This window comes from Falco punctatus (assembly GCF_963210335.1).
Source record: "Falco punctatus genome assembly, chromosome: Z".
Taxonomy (NCBI): domain Eukaryota; kingdom Metazoa; phylum Chordata; class Aves; order Falconiformes; family Falconidae; genus Falco; species Falco punctatus.
In genome coordinates, this window is record NC_137586.1 from 34,321,986 (window position 1) to 34,343,778 (window position 21,793).

Sequence of the window (21,793 nt, forward strand, 5' to 3'; positions counted from 1 at the left end):
CACAAAATTTATTTAGAATTTCAAGATTCCAAGGTCCTGTATTTCAAATATTTTAATGTATTTCAATAATCACAACCTTCCCCCCCCCCAAAAAAAAAAAAAACCAACAATAAAACCATCCACCTTCAAGTATTCTCTATATGAGCTTTCAAAATAAGTAACTCTAAAAACATGCAGGTCTTTGCTATTATAAAGATATATCAGAGGCTCTGTAGCAGTATTAGGGATTTTTCTCTGAAATGCAGCAAATGCAGTCATAAGAACATCTTCCCCTAGCTATCATTGCTGTTATCCACTGGTCCTATTAAATCTTCTATTCTTTTTCCAAATAATGGGGAAAATATGTTTCCCAGGATTTTGAGATATTTTGCAACGTTTTGTATCAAGGGCCTTAGTGCATACATGCTGCTCCGTCCCCAGATAATCATCAAAAAAGGTTCATCTGTAAATAAGTGGCTTAAGCAACATCTGAGAAGATAATTGAGCAAAGCCTAAATACAACTAATCTGCATGATATAATCAATGAAATAATTTACCACCTTTTGGAGAACAGAACACCAGGACTATAACCTACTTAAATTCTTTCATGAGGATTCAGTGACAGCTGGGACACCTACTTTTACAGTATGTTTTGTATCCATATCTGCATCAGTGAAAACAAGATCCAGATCATACTGAATATTTATTCCATATGCCATATTACATATTAAGAGTTGCAGCATATGACTAATGCTGTAATTTTTCAAGAAAAATATGATTTCAGGAATTTGTAACTACAGCAGCATGTGGCCTCTTTAGATCATTTGTAAGTATTTTTTTTCATCACCTGTTTTAAGTGACACCAAAGGCATTCAGAAACTGTCAACTGTCCTGCAGTCAGAAATAGCTCCTCATAGCATCGAATAATCCTACTACATTTCACTTGTTTCAGAAGTCTTTTATGAACAGATTTTTTCACTATGTTTACTTCGTGAAATCACTCATAACTGCACAGTATAACATGTTATTTGATGAAAACTTAGTATCACTTCATACCAGTGCACAGAAAGGAGCACTGAAAAGTCAGGACCATAATCTTTAAAAAAACATGTAAACCAAAGACATCTTTAAGCCAATGCTGGAAATAACATAAGACTTTCTAGAACCTCAACGTGATATATGATGTAAATCCAGCCTCTATCTCACAGAATACTTTTCAGCATGCAAAATGCATAATCCGTTTAACAATTACAGAGTTAAACAATGCAATCTGTCCCACTGGCACAGCAGAGATGTGCTCTTCTGTGGATTAGAAGAAACCATTAGAAGATGAATTTAGCTTTCCAACCCGTGCCTCATAAGGCTGAACATATTCCAGAAGGGATAAAGGGAATTACCGCAGCTCAGGTGAGGAGGAAAAAGCAGCAGCTACTCTATTCAAGATCACAGACTGCAAACCCTGGAAAAAATCCCTACAATGTTGCTTTCAAAGATGACTGCTAGGAGAAATTACTTGGAAGAGTCTGGATTAGCAAAATAAATCTATAGATTGCCAAGAAAAAAAGAGAATGAAAAAAAATGGAGAGAAACAGGACACCAAGTCTGATACACACAATCAAGTCATTATGGGTATGTGTATGTGACCAGTAAGAAAAAAATACTGTTCTTTGTAATACCTTTAAAGAACTTATCTTTATTTACTGACTTTAAATAGAAATTATTAGCAATAAGAGGTTTGATATGTACAGATTTACTTTTAATTACAGTATCATTATGAACATTTTATGCAAGAACAAAGTAAATGAATTAGCAAACATACTAAGAAGCATAAAAGCAAAGCTTAGGATGAAAACTTACTCTTGCTTTTCATACCTAAAATATTCTAGAATAATGCAGTTACTCTGTGCTACCACTCCCTACTATGCTCTGAAGTAACAACAATTAAGTTTTTTTTTTAGCAGGCTGCTCACCACTGCTTTAATACTGCAAACATCTCATCATACTTTATCTGGCTATACAAAACACAAATCCAAGCTTCCAATGTTCTAGCTGCCTCTCTCTTCAACACAGGTATCTGAAAGACACCAGCACCACCCTAAACAAAACTGCACTTCAATCTGGTAACAAATAGTGACATTTGAACCAGGATGACATACAACATTTATATTTAATAATACAGCCTTTTCACACTTATAATCAAAGTTTGTCATCAATAAAACCATCCTACTTTTTACCTTGGGAGTTGACAACGGAAGAGAGAAGCTGTAGTTCAGCTCACCGCTACAGGCACTGCCATGCAGAGCTATCATTGAAGCCTGGAAGACGTCACTCTCTAGAGAATACTGCGATTCAAAGGTGGACTCATCCACTAGATCTGCCTCGCTGGAGTCCACCTAACAACAAAAGCAATTCAATCAGCCAGGCTATCTGTTACCTTCATACCACATAAGCCCCGAACACATGCACCTCAGCCACTACATACTGACTGACACTTTCCTCTCCCCCCCCCCCCCCTCCATGCTTTACATTGAAGTTATATTTGCACAGCACAGTAGGGAAATTTTCTGCTTCCAGTTACAATTAATGTTACTGCATCTCCAGAGGTTTTAAAAAAGTAGCTGAAGTGAAAGTCTCAACTGGAATGAGTTGCAGGGGTGAGGCAGGCTTTTAACAGGAGTATGAGGTGTTGGGAGAATTCTGCTATACTCCCTGCTGTCAGTATTTTGATTTTTGTAGGGCTTTATTCTTTGCTTGTTAACTTTCTTTTACAAGAATCAGCACTGAAAAAAACATAAGCTTCACTCAGTGCCACCTGTCTGGAATGTTTTGTTCGCCCAGCTTCACAGGTTTGGCTGTTCTTAAAAGCATATAGAAAATAATCTTCTGGAAACAGCAATGCTTTCCAATGTATTTATAAGAAAAAATTATAACATTTTTTCTAATTTCTAAAATACTTAACATTTGACAACAAGATTAATACTTGGATAATACAGGATAATTCTCCTGTCTTACACAAGAAATAAAGTTTTGAAGAGTTCCAGACATGGACATGGGCAGTACTTTTTGCCTTTTTTAAAAAACAATTAAATACTTTTTTTCCCCCCCCCCCAAGACTCATATACTTTCAGAAACTAGAATAAAACTAAGACCTAAACGACTTAATTTGTGATGCTTCATATTCTACACTTTGATTATAATTTCATCTCCCCTGGCACAGCTCAAGCAAGCAGTGCATGCTAACAAAAATGATCAGCAAGTTCAGAGCCACGACCACAACATAGACTTTTATGAAACAGCCAAGTGCACCCATCTGCAGAGATGGAACCTAACTGTTGCTTTTCAGCCTCTGTGATTCATTGTACTATGTATTCATTATGTCAGATACACAACAGCAATAGCAACAATCTCCAGTGATTCAACATATTGATTCCTTTTTGGGGTAAAAATGATCCATTTTTTTATTATCTCAACCCTAAACACTTCACAGCTAATTCAAACTGCTCCTTTGGTGTAAGTTGCTCTCAGTCCATCTTCTGGAAAATGCAGACTAGTGTTACTAAACCTATGCCCTAAGAAAAGGATTGTGAAAAACAGGGACAGACCTGTAGAATCTGAATGTAGATTTATCTATGAAAAACAGTATCTCATGAGTGCCCTCTACAAACACATCTTCAGCGGGAGACTGCACATTCAATTTCGTATTTTGCACATTTAATTAGACAGTTGACAGAGTTGACAATTTAACTGTATTATTATCTGTCATGTATTTTCATTGTTCTTTCACAATTTATTTTTCTTATATGAATCACAGACAGAAGTCAAATTTGTAATCTGATCTTTTCAACACATCTGTAATTAATGGATATCTGTAATATATAACTTGGCTTCTTCATACTTCTTCCCGATGAACAGAATAAGGCAAATACTATTATCTAACTACCATACCAAGTTAACAAACTGCAGAAGAAAATACAGGCAGTCTTGTTTAAAAGTTATCAAAACCAGCTTGTCATTTGCAAACATTTGAAAAATAGTAAACATACTGGAATCAGTAATTCAGAGACTTTTTGCCTTGAAATCATCTATTTCAGGGTTTTGGTTTGGTTAATTCTTTTTTCTAACGAATTACATTCTGGTATTCAGTAAAAACTGCTCCTCTACTCATGTCCCAGAAAATGAGGGCCAAATAACTTCAGTATCAGACCCAGATCAGTACATATAACCACAAGAAGACACACTCAGAATACATGTATATTCTGGGGTTTGGGTTTTTTTTTGGTTGTGGGTTGTTTGTTTTTTTCCCGAGTATTATTTCCTTTGTCTTTTTTATCTGAGTTCTTATTGGTAACTTCTGGGTTATGTAAGGCACTAAATGCTCCACTAAGTCCCATTGTTTATACAAGTGAACACCTTTTGACCCTGCAAATCTCATAATCACTGGTTGATGCTGAAGTCTAAATACTATTAGGAGGAAGCATTGGCAGCTTTTGAAGACAGACAGCATTCCTTGTAAGGCTGGATTACATGCAAAAAGAGAGTCCCAAAAAACTTTAAGATAGATCAGTGATATGACATATAGGCAGAGATTTATTGACAAAATAAACACATGAACCCTTCTCTACACAAGGTAAGATTTTCAAAGGGATACTCTGTTCATGCAAGCAGAAATGGGTAGCCATACATTTTTGAAAATCTCAGAATAGTTCCCTTCTTTTCCAGCAACTAACATATCACAGGCCAGATTCACAGTTCATGCAAACAGCCAAAATCTCCAGACCCCAGTTTCTACCATGTGGGGATCCATCCCAGCTATGGTGGATAAGTAATGTAGTGACAGTAAACACTAAAAAAAATCAGTATGAACAGTGACAAAGTAACTCCTTTCATTACAAAATGCAAAGACTTAAGAAATCTTTGGTAAATTGGGCCACTAACCAGAGCCAGCTCAGCATGGAAGAGGGCTGCATCAGCTGGCCCCTCCTCCTCAAGGGACTGGGCAGTGTAGAAAAAGCAATCTTCCTTAGCAGAGACACAGCCCTCCTCTGGTGAAAGCTGCAGAAAGAATGAAGCTCTGAGTTGGATGAGTGGCCAGGACACAGGGCATGGACCGTGTGCTGTGGGGGGTTTACAGAGGCAAATGAATTCCAAATGCAGCAAAGAGTTCATTTCAATCATAGTCACAGTGTTGGGTAGGTAGAGAGAAAATTTTTTTTTATTTATTTACCTGAACTGATTCAGCTTCACATGTCATTTACATCTCCAAGTAATGAAAAAGGCCTACCCAGCTATACCACAGAGCCCACAGCTTAGTCTAAACTGATTTTCAATTTCTGCTCTTTATTAAACATATACTAAAACTGCCATCAGAGTGCCACCAGGGGAACAGCATAACAGCAGAGGCCTTCACAACCTTGCCTGCCACACAGCAATCTTGTTAGTAGGCAGAAGACTGCACTCACTGTGTTTTAGGATTATATCTACTAGGTGGAATGGTCTCAAGAGGACAAAAGATTAATTCTGACTATAAACCAATAGCTTTTTCCAACACAATTTGATGCTAGGTGCATTCATCCAGTACTGCAAAGAAACCAGTGATTATTCACAATGTTCAATTAATTGACACGCATAATATGTGAAATATTACAGTGCAACTGCTGAATATTTACAAACTGCTGGGAACAGAAACAAAACCCCCATGCATGTTCTCTTTTAGAGTGGCATCTTCTTAAGCATGAAAAGGTTGATTTGCAAGATATTTTGGTGTGTAACACAGAGTCCCCACTGCAAAAAACTAATTTAACACAGCAAGTTTTAAAAGTACCCTCTTACAGAGAACAAAAAAGTTTCTAGTAACTTAAACATTAGCCATTCCCTCCCACCCTCTCCACAAAGTTCTACTAAGAATTAAAATTCAGTATCTGCATCCACAAAGATTACAAGATTATAATTTCATAAGAAGCACAAATGAACCCCAAAAACTGCACTTGCACTTATAAACACAGTGAAAGATATCTCCTTTGTATGTATGAACTAGTGCCATTCTACTAATCCAAACCTAACACATCAGGGACACTAATCCACTAGCATCCTTACTGATACACTATCTTAGTAACCCTAGGTCTCCTTCAACCTCATTCTTCTAATTGTTACACACTACCTTCTGAAATCAAGCCTGAAATTGTTTATAGCTATATTAAAATAACCAGTTTGAGGTATATGAATTGAAGACTACTCACCACTGTTTAAACATGAAGTGTGCAGTCTAAATAGGAAGACTGCATATGTACTATACCTTGCAAAGCAAAGGAACAGGTAAATTCCAGGCAAACCACATCAAACTGACTTAATGTCACCATCTCACACATCCAGAGCATATGGCAAAGTGTATAAAATTATGCCTGGCAACTTGCATCCCTGAAAGACTGTGTTGGCTGCAAGACGCTTCGCTGTTTCAACAGCTGCGAGACAGGTGTGCTAGGTCCTGCAATCACTACACCAGTCATACACTACACAGGACACTCCTACATGCAAGGAGATACAGCAACCTGTTAAAGACAGCTTCTGGGTGTTTTGAGCCACCCAACTATACCCCAAAGCACACCAAGTGTATGCAGAAGTCAGGATCATCATGTACCAGCTTAAATGACATGAAAAGTACCCATCAAATCCCCAAATCCTTACAGGCAGTGGTTTGGCAACTCCTATTTTAACTGTTCCTGGTGGGGCTCCTTTCAGTGCTTGTACTGCTTCCTCCAGGCTCCCATTTTCCAAGTTGATATCGTTGACAAACATAAGCCGATCTCCAGGAAGAAGTCTGCCATCTTGCTCAGCCACACCCCCAGGAACTAATGAGCGAATCACAATTACAGTGTTTGCTGGATCAACTGGATCCTAATTAAACAAATAAAAAAAAATCATTAAGCAACATCTTAAAAATTTTGGTCTTAGGTGAGTTTTTACTTTGGTTATGTTGTGTGCTGCCTTATGTCTTGAGAGACTAACTTTTATGCATGAGCTGTTACTAACCCAACAGAATTGGGTTATTGGAGCTCTGCTCCAGATGAACGCTCATCAGCAACTTACCCTTCTGTCCATACTGCTCATACATTAGAATTCCACCTGTTTTTAATTCTTATATGTGAAAATTGTTACTTCTTTCTAGGTGATGTCCCACGATACACCTCCAGCACAAAATACTGGTAAACTGCAGAGTGCTGTTCATACTGTAATGTGTAAATACACACCAGAAATTCAAATACTTCCTACTGCAATGACAGTGTTGCAGACTTCATCTTCCCTTACATCCAATGGTTTGGGAATACAGCTGGGCAGTGCAGACTGGGGCAAAGTTAATATGTGCATTCTAGTGCAACAAAGGGCTTATTTTCAGTAACTCTCTTATGCTTCATGGCACCAGATCTTGGTCAGCTGAGAAAGCGCTTTTTAAGAGGCAAATCTTTGTGCATGCCCTATTAGACACTTTATGGGAGACAGGAACACACCAGAACAGCACTAATCAACAACACACAACAAAGTGGCGTTTGCTTCAAGGACAACTGGTTTGTAGTCCCCATCCTCCCAATGCACTGATTTTTATAAAAACACTAGCATCAAAAACTAGTAACAGGAACATATGATTCTATTATAACAATCACCACAGGTGCACACATTCTTATACACACAGGTGCATGATTCTTATACAATTACATTCACAAGGAACACTATTACATGTCAAAACTTCCAACACATGGCAATTCACTTGAATACACACAGAGAAAAAAACAATAAATGTAGTAATGTACCAGCAAAAGGAAGAGAAAAGCAAACATCTACAAACTGGCACACAATTGTAACAAGTTTCCATGCCAAGATGCACATCTGAAAGCACACACATCATCAAGGTGGCACCCAAAACCACAGGAATTGGACACTGCTCAAAACTAGTGTGAGAGAGAGGTGCTCAGGAGGGTAGGGCACCCAGAAGACCCTTAACACTTCATGGCAGTTAACGCAGTAAGAAGAATACCGTGGAGCAATAAAACACAACTGGAAATATAACTAGCATTGCTGGACATAGTGCTTGAATCTGAACACTGACACCTCCCTCCCTATTTTAATCAATATTTACACTGCCACTTTAGGTGACCCTGCATGAGATTTTTTTTTTTTTTCAAAAATCACTTCTTTCATCATATGTAATAGTCTTCCCTAGGTAAGAAATCATGTAGACTTTCTTACAGGCCTGCCAGTGCATAAAACATGAGGAACATGTTAGTAGGAACATAACTGTCCTTAACTTTAGTTTCATTGAAAATTAATGGAAAATTTGATGGAAACAACAAAACACAAAGATAAATCTCACTGTAAACTTATTGTTCACAGTCTTGGATGAAAGCAGAAACTTCAGTGACAAACTGAAATGTTTTAACCACATGTCAAAGGAGAGAACATAGGACAAGTCACGTATGTTATAACACTAAAATAAATTTAAATTTCAGAAAGCTGACTAGAGCTGTAGGATATACTCAAACTCACATTTGCAAAATATACAAAATAATTTAAGGTACCTCCAGCAACCCTTCAGTATTACCATCCACAATCAAAATCCAGTAACTAACATCACAGGCAACAATAGTTTGTACCAATGCTTCAGAAGAGCCTGAAGTAAAAATATGCTTTTCTTTGGGCTGATGTGTCTCACTGCAGAGCATCATGAGCAACACACTAGAGAGTAATCACTGTTTCACAAAACAGACATTGGACTATGGCTTTACCCTTCCAATTAATTATTAAACCACACTGCTCTTCACCTTTATCAGTGTGCAAATGCAAAATACTACTGAGGCATAGATTAATTCTAAGCAGTGCACTGCGGGCGTAATTTCCACCTGGAATGACCTCCAGATGCAACTGCATATACTCTTAGGGACAAGATCTAGCAGAGACCTTGGAGGAGACAGGATGCTGCAGCCTCATCAAATAGATGGGCAAGAGCCTAAGCTGTCTGCAGGGACAAATTACTTGAAGTCAGATTAAAAATCATCCACTGTGACAACTGAGAACAGGAAGAAAACTTGTTCTGGGATTCTGACCAACTGCAGACAGGGCGCTGCGCTGTGTGTCATCAGGACACACCAAGAATCACAGCTTAAGTTACCCAGGAATTTTGAAGTCAAAACACAAAATGAATTGGGGGCATTTAGGCACATCCTGGACAGAGAGCAGCTAAGCAATGGATCTCAGAATTACAATGCTGGATTTTAGTAAAACCTGCTTTAAGTACCTGAGTCCTTTATTGGATTTTGCCCTAAGCACTTCACTGCAGCTAAATGCCTGAATATCCTGACTACATCACTCATTGCCCCTGGCATACGAGCAGATGAGCTTTCTGAAGATCCTAGTACTATTACAGATTATCTATTTTTCTGGACCAGTATTATCATTACCGTTGGAACTTGTATAATTAATCACCTTAATTATAACATTAATACAGGAAGAAGAATAAGTAACATAGCTAGTGGGATGCCTACCAGTAGTTTTACTGGTAGCTTTACTGTATTGCTTGGTTTCCATTAACGTTTACCCTTAAAATACATATTTAGACCATACTGTGAGATCCAAACAATAAAATGTATTTTCTCCTCTACTCAAAGAACGGAGTGCAGAAGTTACCTGGTAGTCCAGTATGCTAAATCCAAGTCCCATACTCCCCTTCTCCAGCTCAATGTGCTGTACTTCTGTTTCCCACATTGCCAAAGACGAGCTTTGCACCTCTTCCGTACTCTGACCCTCGTCAGCTGTTTCCAAAGCTGTTCCCTCTGTGTCTGAGGAGCCAATGAATCCAAGTTCTATGTGAGCCTGAGAAAAACAGTGGATGTTCACCAACAGAATGTACATGTTTCTGAATTTGCAGACACAAAACTCCATTCATGAAGAACAAGATAAAAACCAAGTGATGTGCCTCTAAAGAGAAAGTGCAAGCACTCAGCAGAGTTAACAGGTCTGATAAACCTAGAACAGAATTCACATATCGTTTTAACAATATAGCTATGCTTCAAATAAAAGAAAGTACTCACTGGAGAAAATACTTAGAAAATGGAATCTGTCAAACTAAAAACTCCAGAAAACTTCTTTAGTATGTGTATTCAAATATACAGGAAATACCTATTATTAAACAGTATGTCTAAAAATATGCCTCGATCTAAACATAGCACCGACAGGAGTCAGAACATTTAAAAAAAGAAAACACACACACATACATACACACACACACGCACACATGTTCTTCATTTGGTTTCATAGAAAAGCTGAGCAACTATAAACTGAATCTGGTGCCTTGCCCAGAACTCCAAATTAACTGTGTCTCTTTTCATTTAAATGCTATTGCTTTGTATACTATACTGCAGGCCATTTCTACATGTTTACTACATCAGGCTGCCCAGAGCTTTGCACTCACAAGTGACAGAAGCGTGTCTGCCAGTGAATGCACATGTAGTTCTGCAAAACACAAACCCAGAAAACAAAGTTCAAATCCAGATTAAATATGCTCAGATTCTAAAGAACACACAGCTCAGTTTGCCATAGCCCCACAGTCCACCTGATGAATGGAAGTACTTGGGTGGACTGACCTGCATCCCACAGTATTTCTGCTAATATTCTGCTACAACCTACCAGGACTGACATCTTCTGGTGGCCAGAAGTACAGCTGATGAACTAACATGCTTTTTTCTATTCATTTAGTTCCAAGTCCTAAAATATGAAAATGTATCTCTGATCTTGTACAAGAACTTTGTATGTTTTTTCTCAAGGAAGCAACCATTTTCTCAGTGTTTTTTTTAAAAGAAAATACCTTTTCTGTGAGCTGAACCTCGGACGGACTTAGCCTCTCCAGTACTTCTGGGTGAGTGACAGGGGGAGGTACTGGACGACAGCACACCATTATCACCTTAATAGGCAGCTCTTTCAAGATACTGACCACATTCTTGTGGTTTTCTCCAAGCAAAGAGATCTCATTCACCTCAAAAAATAAAGAATACCTGGTGTTTATAAGTACAGACATTGTTTATAAATATAATGAACAAATTTTTAAAAAAAAAAACACGGACTGAGTAATCACCTAATTCAAAAAGCAAAACAAAACAAAAATAACATGCTCATGTATGCTGTTAACCCTTAATTTCTACTCAATTCAGTGCTCAATTCAGCACCAAGGTAAGTTTTGAACTGAATGAATAGTCTCATAAATTGCACAACAGCACCCTACAAACACCACATACTCTGCCACCTTATGTTTCTTGCGTTCATGTGAACCAAATTCACATGGTAATTCTAAGAAAATTATTTAGAAAAGTAAACACATGTTTAGTCCCTTCACTGTGTAGGAATATTTTAATTAAATCTTAATGCTTATTACTAGGTATTCTTTTTCAGTGACCTTGAACTGTGTTTAAAAAATCAGCTATCAGCTGAGAAACACATGTAAGCATATGCATTCACACAAATATGCCTATACTTCGTATATGCCTATACGAAGAGACTGCTCAAGCACTTCTGGTTATGGCTGGTATGCAGTTACATATGCTACATTCTAAAAATCATAACCTGTGAGAAGCAACTCACTGCTCAAAAATCTTACTGAACGCAGACTTTATGTAAAGTAGTATTTTTTCTTACTTCCAGCAGCTCATCTCCACTGAACAGCTTGCCACTTCGTCCAACTGGCCCCTCTGGCAAGACAGATCTGATGAAATGATGTCCCACTGTAGCTTCAAGGCTTATCCCTAACCCACTGCTTTCACTAAATTTGTTAACTACAGCCACCTAAAATAAGATTAAGAAATTGTTAATTTTGACATATTTACAGCCATGACTGTTACTTTATTTAAATTTACATACAATGAGGTGAATATTCCAGGAGTGAGAAACCAGAAATACTGTCATGTGTAACAGAGAGACCCAGGTAAAAAGTGAATTTTTTATCATATACCACATCAGCATAAACAAGTGGGAACTGTATATGACACAAATATATCTAATAACACGTAATTTTGCAGACACTACAGTTCTGGCACAAAAATTTCAAATCAAGTCCTACAGTCAGGTACTGCTTTTCAACTGTACCTACAGTAAATGTCCTATTCTTTACCTGAGATTGTTACATGAAACAATTCATTCAGTATGCAGCAAGGGTAGGATGTTTCAAATTCTGGCTAATGAAGGGAGCTTTGAAGTTCACCTTAAATACTATTTTTTTCCTCTAATACACATTTATCCTCTTGAAGCTAGGCCCCATAACTTAAGACCATGATTATTTTGCTAAAATCAATATAGGTAAATATACCTATATTCAAAATCTATAATCAAAACAAAATAATCTCAACAGTTCAAGGAGCATACATACGATTTTTATAAATAAAGGAACAAACACAATACAAACATATTTCTATCTGTATGTTAGCAAAATAATAGGTGGATACATCAAAGGGCATTTAATAATAGTAATCAAAGTTTACATACCACTATTTCATAATTCGAACCCATAATCGTTTGCCACTTTGCCTTCACAGCTGCTTCTTCTGTAGTGGTTAGCTGGAAACCTAAAAGTTACGTCTGAGATTACTGAGACAAAAAGTAGAACATCCTCTCTGATCCTATAACTGATGAAATATATGGACCACACAAGACTATACAAACATTCTCAAAATGCCAGAATTCTCCTAAATATAACTGAAAACATGGCATGCTTCGTTTCACCAGGTGTCCTGGTTTCAGCTGGGATAGAGTTATTTTTTCTTTTCAGTAGCTGGCACAACACTGTTCTGGATGTAGTGTGAGAACTATGTTGATTAACACACCGGTATTTTAGTTGTTGCTAAGCAGCATTTATACCATGTCAAGGACCTTCCAGTTTCTTGGGCCCTGCCAGTGAGAGGGCTGGGGGGGCACAAGAAATTTGGAGGGGACACAGCCAGGACAGGTGACCTGAACCAGCAAAAGGGATATTCCCTAACACAGAATGTCATGCTGTATGTATATAAATATATAAAGCTGGGGGGAAGAAGGAGGAAGCAGGGGGGGCATTCAAAGTGATGGCATTTGCTTTCCCATTAGCTGTTATGCGGGGTGGAGCCCGGCTTTCCTGGAGATGACTGAGCACTTGCCTGCCCAAGGGAAGTGGTGAACGAACTGCTTGCTTTGCCTGCATTTGCAGCTTTTGCTTTACCTATTAAACTGTCTTTCTCTCAACCCAGGAGTCTTCTCACTCTTACTCTTCCAATGATCTTCCCCATCCCACAAGGGGGGAGTGAGCAAATGGTTGTGTGGGGCTTAGCTGCTGGCCAGGGTTAAACCATGATACCAGGCTTGTGTTCACCAGAGTTAAAACTGGCAGAATAGATTAGATTCAAAACTTATAAAAGTAACTGTGTATTTTGAAAGACAAGAAGTTCAGTCACAAATTCTGGTGTGCTTAAACTAGCCTCAGTGTCAACTGAACATAACGCAACTTTACAAGATAATGCACACAAAGCAAATGAAAAATTTACATGCACGCCCTGGGCATCTGTTAAACCAGAGTGCATGCTGGCTGAGCAGGCTGATTCAGGGGGATGGCTGGTAATACTTACATATATGATACTACATACTGATCTTATTGAACTGACCCTGCATTTTACAGTGAGTCCAAGGAAAGTTTTCAAACAAAATGTGGAGGTTTGGTATTTTCAAAACTATGAGCACAACTATAAAAGATTTTTTTGAAACTGTAGGCCCTAGAGGGCAGTGAAAGAACACAAGTCCTGGCTCTTTTTTTTTTTTTTTTTTTGGTTGTTGTTAGGTTTACATACATGCACACATGCAATAAGAAATAATTCTAATAGCTGAAGAGTAGCAACGGAATTGGAAGGGAAGGCAGGTAGAAAAGGAATATGCTGTGAAAAATATTATGATGGGATAGGCAGCAAACTGCAGCAACTCTTAAATTGATTGAAAGTTTATCTCCAGGCAGAAAAAACAGAGAAATGCTGTTCTACTCATTTTTTCCTCATTCGCGCTGTTTAGATTCCAGGGCAGGAACCAATAAAAATCAGTATTTAGAATCAACAGCCAGCAAACACAGTAGATTTAATAGGACCCTACATATAGAAGGTCCGTGGTCTGTATGCAGTAATTATCAAAATAAACTCTTCAGATCTGAATGCTTATCACAGGAGAAGAACAGAATCTTCACAAGATTAAGTTCCCAACTCCCACTGGTATTAGTAACAATCTGAAGTGACTAATAGCCTCAGACTGTTTTAAATCTAGTAATTGCTCAGAAACATTACTAAAAATAAAGCCAGGTGTTGTGTGGCATTCAAATATGACAATACTTTCCCCAAAGCAGAGACCCTACACTGTCTGAAGGAAAGGTGTTAAAAAGAAATTCTTCAGCTATCCAGAATAATGGAAAGCATGAGTTATGAAAAGATAAATTAGAGAACTCATACAGGTGATGCTTTTCAGTTCCCCTCCAGCTCTGGAAGCAAGAAGATGTTAGAAAACACAAGTGATGGCTCAATGTAGAAAACATATCATCACATACGACTTTGGAAATGCAGCACAGTGCCTTAACAGCTCAAGACAGAAAGGAAAATACTCATTAGGAAGTATGAGTTTCTACAAAGAGTATGGGAAAAGTCAGAGCACATCAGTGCACCAGAACTGACTGAATTTCAAACATTATCAGAGAACAGAGATTGAAATGAATGCAAACTCGGGAATTTGTGGAAAGGAATTTTATCAGAAGATGCAAAAGTCCCGGAACTGCAGCTGGACAGCTGCAGGCAGTTGGAAAGATAAGGCAGGCTGGTCTCCGGCCTGAGGGAAAAAGTCTAATACACAACTAGACTAAAAAGAGTAGAAATACAAAACCATAAAAAGAGGGCTGAGTATGTAGCAGACTGCTTCATATGACATCTTCAACACATAATTATCTTCAGACACATACAGTAGTCAATGATTTCGCAGCACTCAAGGGTACATGCTTACATGTATGATTACTTTCACTTTCTAGCTGTACTCCAGCCACACAGCACACAGGAGATGAAAGGCATGCAAAACACCTGATCTTCGTGTAAGCACATCCAAGTGCATTTTCACACAATAAAAAATTACAAGTTAATAACCTGTTTCCTGTTGTTTCATGTCCTCTCCAGTATTTACCACACTGGCACTGCACGGCAGTGATGGGGATCCCTGTTCTGTTTCACTGTTATCTGGAAAAAGATAAAGAAGCCTCTTCAGCTATGTTATGTGTTGCAATATGTATCAAGCTCACAAGTATGTCTCAGAGCACCGACTATCTCTTGCACTGGACTTCAGAAGATCCGTATTTGGCAATCGGAATCTGGCGTGAGGGGCCCAGAAGAAATACCACATTTTTAAGACATTTTGTCTTCTGTAAATCCTTTGCTTTCTCCAGTGAATTTTTCAATGAAACAAGACAAAAAAAGAGTACAACTATTAGTAGCTGCACCTCTGTGATTGAAAGAAAAGTTACTGGCAGACATATAATATTCTTTAGCACTCTTGTATTACATTTTTTTTTCTTCCTCTTCCTTCCTTTGTACAATTCAGAAAGCTTGACACAGAAAACCAAAAATTTTCGAAGTCCACAGACTTTGAAACCTGCATACCTGACAAATGTTTCACTTGTAGAAAGCCTCACCTACCACAGAGTTCTGTTAGGCATGTTGCTGGGGGTTAGCTGTCTCAAACACCTCTAGGCTGGAGAAACAGCACCTTCTGAACGTTCCCTCTGTAATTTTTGCTCAAGCTGGGAATGAGAGGATGCCACACAGATAACAGACTACTGGTCTTTCAAAATTTTGTGCGAAGTGGGGATTATGCCTCAGTCTATGAGTTTTGATGTACTGCTGACATCAACCTACAGCACAAGCAGCTGACAAAAATCCGTTTGTGCATCCAGCCTCTGTGCAGATCTTCTGTTCAAACACACTGATTTTCAAGACGTGCACAGTGTAAGATTAAGCTTTACTAATCTCAGCAGCAGCAGCAAATTAATACTGGCCATTGGCTTCTGAACTTTGTACACATAAATAGTTAATGCCCTATCAGGTTATCCTTCTGAATATGAGAAAGAACAACTCTGCCTTGAGGGTGACAGCGCATGAACAGGCTGTCCAGAGAGGCTGTGGATTCTCCTTCGCTGGAGACATTCAACACGCCTGGGTGCAACTCTGCGCAAGCTGTTCTAAGTGAACCTGCTTTAGTATAGGGGTTGGACTAGATGGATCTCCAGAGGTCCCTTTTAACTCTGACCATTCTGTATTAAGAATCTCTAGATAAAGGCCACTCCTCTCATACCTCAAGCTCATGACACTGACGTACCAAGAGTGAAAGGAACTGAGACTTGCTTTTGCTTATTATGGAGGGTGTCTCTTTGCCTGTTCTTGAATGCAGCTCTAACCCTTGAGCACGAATAAAACATTCACTGCATTCTTACCATTTGAAGATTTGCAGGATCAAAGTCTTGAAGCAATTCAGCCAGAAGCACAATGCAGTGTAAAGCTTTCAACATTCACTTTGAGAATGTAGCAAATAATACCACTCTGTCTAAAAGATTAATCAAACTATAGTAGACCAAATTCTTCCCTCATGTACTGCCATCAGTAATAGCTACCCAGAATGAATCTCGCCCATTTTATTTCCAGTTTGCAATTGAGAAGCAAAATGTTTCAAGCCAACTTTAAAGCAAACCCAGTTTCAAATACCTTTGTCTGTGCTACTATCCATTGTTTGGAACAGTAAGTCCTTTTCAACAGCAGCACTGAAGTCCTCCTGGGGCTGAATACGATTTTCCTGTTTAACCCCTCTTCTGATCAACGTGAGCCGAACTGTTTGTCCCGTGTGCCGCAAAACATCAACCGCTTGCTGATTAGTAAAACCCTGAAGATTTGTTCCATCCACCTGCAGCATTAAGCAGCCTTTCAGCCCACAAAACACCACCCAGAAAAAAATAAAAATGTCCAGTGCAAAATAACATGGCAAGCTCTCAGCATCTGTTAGCCTGAACACAAAGCAAGTGGAGGGACAAGAACACAAACCTGGATGACTTAATAAGACCGGATACATTAAGCACTTTCACTGGAGTACCCCACAGCTAGGTAACAAGTACTGTGGTACTTGGGGAGGGGTGGGGGGGGAGGGGTGGGTGTGTTTGTTGGTTGGTTGGTTGGTATGGCAAAGTGGGAAGAAGTGCTTTGGGTGTCCACCACAGTTGGGCCACGCAGATCTGCTCTGCAAAGTGGAGGTGACCGAGCACGTGCTGTGTGGGGCGTGTTGTGCAGCCCTCCTGCTCAGCCCCTTCTGCCATCCGTACCTCCAAGGAGAAAATACTGTTGTGAATGAACCAACACAGGCATGGCTGGGAGAGCTGGGAAAGGGAGGATAGAGACATCCACTCATTGTGGTAGGAAGAACTACAGAGAGCAGCCATTCTGAGGCCAAGTAACCTTAGGCACAGTGAAGTCCACTACTGAACACCATGAAGTCCAGTTTCCCAATTAAACACTGTCCCAGCCAACCCAATGTTACCTCTGGTCCATCATTTTAACATTTTAAAGAACAAGATTTTGGCCTCTTCTGTTTGAACCAACTCCATTATCTCATTAATTCAAAGAGGTTTTTTCTGAAACTCAAGACTTTGGCATTGCTCAATTTCACTCCATTATCCCTAGTACATGCCACTTTTTATTCTACTTCTTGCAGACTTCCTACTACCCTATTCTTTCTCTGTCTCACCCCTCAGTGCCTTGAAATTTCTGAAATACTTCTAACAAAACTATATTCCTTGACTCCTGTAGCTTTTTCAGTCTACCTATACAACACACACACTCCATTATTTCAGTTCCTCCTGCATGAAAATTTACTCCCCCTGGACCCTTAATCATTTTGTTGCCCTTCTCTTGAACTTTTTCCAAGTCTGGTGCTCTTCTAAATAGAAAGTAATGAGCTGAGGTTATTTAATTTTTCCTCCACACTTAACCAAAACGTATCTTTAAAGAGTTTATTATCCTTTTGTCTAAGGTCAGTGAAATCTTTTTCTCCTTCTGCATCTGCAGTAGAAGAAGAAATCAAACTTTGGAATAATCAATTTTAGCCATTTGTAGTCAGCATTTAAATCATTATAAAAACCACAGACTATAGTTTGCTCAGTGTTGCCTTCCACAAATCCAAAAACAGATCAAAATTATTCATGAACTGATTTTCACCACACAACTAACATTTTATGCATGAAAATATTTTATTCTTTCTCTGAGCATCTAAAACTTTAATGACATACTTTTAAAAATCATTCTGAAAACAGCTGCTGAATTTGAATCAAACTTCAAAACGCTAACTTTACTAAGCAGTCTCAAAACTCCTACAGATAAGGTACACACATATAAAACAGGTTTTCTTAAGAAACTCAAATTACACACAGACAGCATCATCAGAAAGATAATGTGATCGAATAGTCAGTCAAAAAAAGGAGTCACCATTTCAACACCAATCTGTAACATTTTAAACCAGTACTATATGAGTATTTCTTTACAACATAAAGAAGTAGAGTTTTGCAGACAAGTGATAACCATTTCTTTCTGTGTTTACTTACAACTATGATTTGATCTCCCACATGGATTCTGCCATCATGTTCAACAGCACTGCCTTTTGTAATGCTTTTCACAAAGATACCAGAAGGTTCTGGGATGAAAAAACAGAAAATTGTATTAACCAATTTATTAAGAAACAACTTTATGCAACAATCTCCAACTAATGCCACCAGTCAAAGGAAGAAAAAGAAAGAAATGTCCAGGTAAGACAAGGAAAGAATCATCAAGAAAGTTATTTGCTTTACGTAAAACATCTATATACTATTTTTCTAAAGGATGAGCCTGATTCATGTCAGCTTGCATTGAACCAGATTTCATTCAAAATCTTACAATGCCAAATTCCCAATTGTTGCTGCAGAAGAAGAAATAATCTAATTTATTATAATCTAAATGTTGAAACCAACATTGACAAAAACCATATCTCTGACTCTTGGTCAGATTTAAAACCGCAGGACAGAAAATTAAGTCTGAGTACACTAATCTGGCAAATTCTGTATTTATCTAAGAAAATGCAAGCTTAGATAACCAAGTGCAGAAAACAGTAAGCAATCAGGACTACAACTTGCATTTAAACCAGCTTTTAACTGCAGCTGTAAGCATTTCATCCAACATAAAAAAAGAAGACACAAAAGAAAGTAAAAAAAAAGAACCCAGAAGGGAACCATTTTAGACAGTTACCAATTTTGAATCAGAAGGAAAAGTCATATACATATATAAATGACCTACAGGATGGGAATTTCATTAAAAGAAAGCCATTTCAGGAAAAACACACTGGAATTTGAAACAACTTTTAACAGCTCAGTTCCCACATGCACATTTTGCATAGTATACATAACATCAAGAAAACAGTAGCATGAACTGGCATGAAATCAAGTCTGAGAGTCACAGGCCTGTTAACACTGGTATCAGAAATCTTAACAGAATCCACTTTCCCATAATAAATGTTCCAATTCTGTTAAATGGATACATTTGATGGGAAGATAATCCACTATAAAATCGGTTTAAACAGCTGTCGAGATACACCAGTGCCTCTGCAGACCTGAAACAATATGACAAATGTTACTGGGAAGGAAGGATTCTGTAATAAAACTGATTACTTCTAACCTGAACGTCCTTCTCACAAAAGAAAAAAAAAATATTTTTTCTTTACAAACCTTAAAAAGATTTTAGATGCTCAAGGATTACTTTAGAGATACTATACTAAAAAATAAAATTAAGTCTTTGATGCACATGCATCATAGTACGCCACAGATTGTACAGTAAACTGCAGGAACTGATCATTACCTGACGTTTTGTCTCCAATGTAACCAGCAATAGTTATTCCTAATCCCTGATTGTTTTTAGTAAGCTCAACATTAAATTTTTCTCCATCTTCACAGCTATCAACAGAAGCATCTGCCTAATAAGAAAAGCATAATTAGAAAGGAAGCTTTTTTCCCTTTAAAGATCAACCGCATTATGTGATGTCATTAACATGTAAAATTATAGACACAAATGTAAGAACAAAAGTAGGAACAAAAGTACCAGCTTTGCTTCTGCTCTTACTTGGTGCTCAGCAGAGAAACTAAACATAGGTTAACATTCCTCAATATAAAGCAATGCAGGTCATGAGCAATGCAGGTCATGCCCTCCCCACACTGCTACCCCTGGGATATCACCCTCTAACCTATAAAGACATTATTTGATGACTAAAATGACTGGTGAGACTTGTATAAATTGAACAATGAACCTCTTGTACAGTAAGTTACACAAACCATGCTTGAACAATATGTAGCTTGCTGCCCTTCTGGGACCTCCTCAGAACCAGCTTTAGACTGCTGTGTTATTAAAAAGAAAAAAAGATCAACATTATATTTTGTGTCATGTTTGTTTAAATTCCTGTTCAATAACTACAGCTATTTTTCCTATGAATGCCAATTTTAAAGCATAATAAAAGCCATTACTAGCGAGGCAATTACGTTTCTTGTTTTTGAAAGACATAAGGATTCTGGAGTGGAATGTAGCAATTATATTTCCAGCTAGTCAAATAATGACAATCTCTGCTAATAACTACTACAACCCTCTGAATTTCAGTAACAAAGAATTTCTGGGGTAACAAATTCATTTATTTATTGTTAATGAAAGTACAATACCTATTAAAATCCCACTTTAACAGTATTGCTTTCATGTCAAAAGAAAAAATCAACTTATGAAACTTGATTTCAACTTTAAAAAAGTTATTTTAAATTTTTTTCATCTTTCAGCTATCTAAACCAGAAAATTACTAGCCAATTCCATAGCCAATATGTATCAGGATAAGGCTTCAATTTCACTGTATTTATATGGACATCAGGTTTTATGCACATATTTAAAATGGGAATTCATAAATATGGTACAAATCTATCAAGATCCCACTATACTCCTATTTTTTATTCTGTCTCTTCTGCATGACAAATAGCAGCCAATATTTTTTAAAGTGCCAATACAGCAATCAGGCAGATACTAACTACATCCAGTTTGACTAGAAGAGTATGCATGTGCCAAAATTAAAAAAAAAGACTTCAGAAGAGCTATGATGCTACTTGACAAAAGAGAATCCAAACAGTTCTTTATCTGAAGAACTCCACCCAAAACCATATTCAAACACAGGGGAAATAAATTTCTACTGCTTTAACCACCTCCCTAATTGATAATACAGGATTAGTTTGGCCACAGGTAACGCGACTAAAAACCTCATCCGATTTCTACAACCCCATAAATTTTTACAGGATAGACATCTACAGGGGACATGATGAGAAGTGCCCATTTCGGAAAGCCATTCTCCTCTCACCAATAGCTTTAAAAGCATCATGAAGTCTTCACCCACCCTGTATTCACCAGGAAGAAATTAACAAACCAAGCTGTCTCCATCATCACCTTCACTCCAGACTCAAATTAATGAGGTTTGCAGCATCATTAACTGGGTGCTCCCTCCAAGAACAAGACTTTGTGCAGGCAGAAACAGTTTAAAAATAGCCTGCCTCCTGCCAGGACACATGTACCAGGAACAAGGGATTAAAAAGGACAGAAATGGAGAGGAAGGTGGCAAAAAAGTCAGATGTTGCCACTTGGTGGCTTTGAGCTATTTCTTCCATACTAGAAATCTTACACATCCTGCAGCTGCAGATACAGTCTTCAACATT

General features: G+C 38.1%; 1 protein-coding gene across 17 annotated transcripts in view; it reads right to left on the minus strand.

Moving 5' to 3' along the window:
* Positions 1-21,793, minus strand: part of MPDZ (multiple PDZ domain crumbs cell polarity complex component) — a 116,947-nt gene that overhangs the window by 48,456 nt on the left and 46,698 nt on the right. For 14 of the 17 annotated variants that reach the window (XM_080371852.1, XM_080371848.1, XM_080371851.1 and 11 more), the window contains exons 9-19: positions 19,917-20,031; positions 18,635-18,723; positions 16,752-16,947; positions 15,144-15,233; positions 12,496-12,575; positions 11,653-11,799; positions 10,829-10,996; positions 9,652-9,837; positions 6,661-6,870; positions 4,915-5,031; positions 2,214-2,372 (exon numbers count right to left, since the gene is read on the minus strand). In XM_080371852.1, the coding sequence (XP_080227978.1) occupies positions 2,214-2,372; positions 4,915-5,031; positions 6,661-6,870; positions 9,652-9,837; positions 10,829-10,996; positions 11,653-11,799; positions 12,496-12,575; positions 15,144-15,233; positions 16,752-16,947; positions 18,635-18,723; positions 19,917-20,031 (1,557 nt within the window). The remainder of the gene's footprint in view (positions 1-2,213; positions 2,373-4,914; positions 5,032-6,660; positions 6,871-9,651; positions 9,838-10,828; positions 10,997-11,652; positions 11,800-12,495; positions 12,576-15,143; positions 15,234-16,751; positions 16,948-18,634; positions 18,724-19,916; positions 20,032-21,793) is intronic. The other 3 variants (XM_080371846.1, XM_080371855.1, XM_080371844.1) reach the window with 2 other exon arrangements.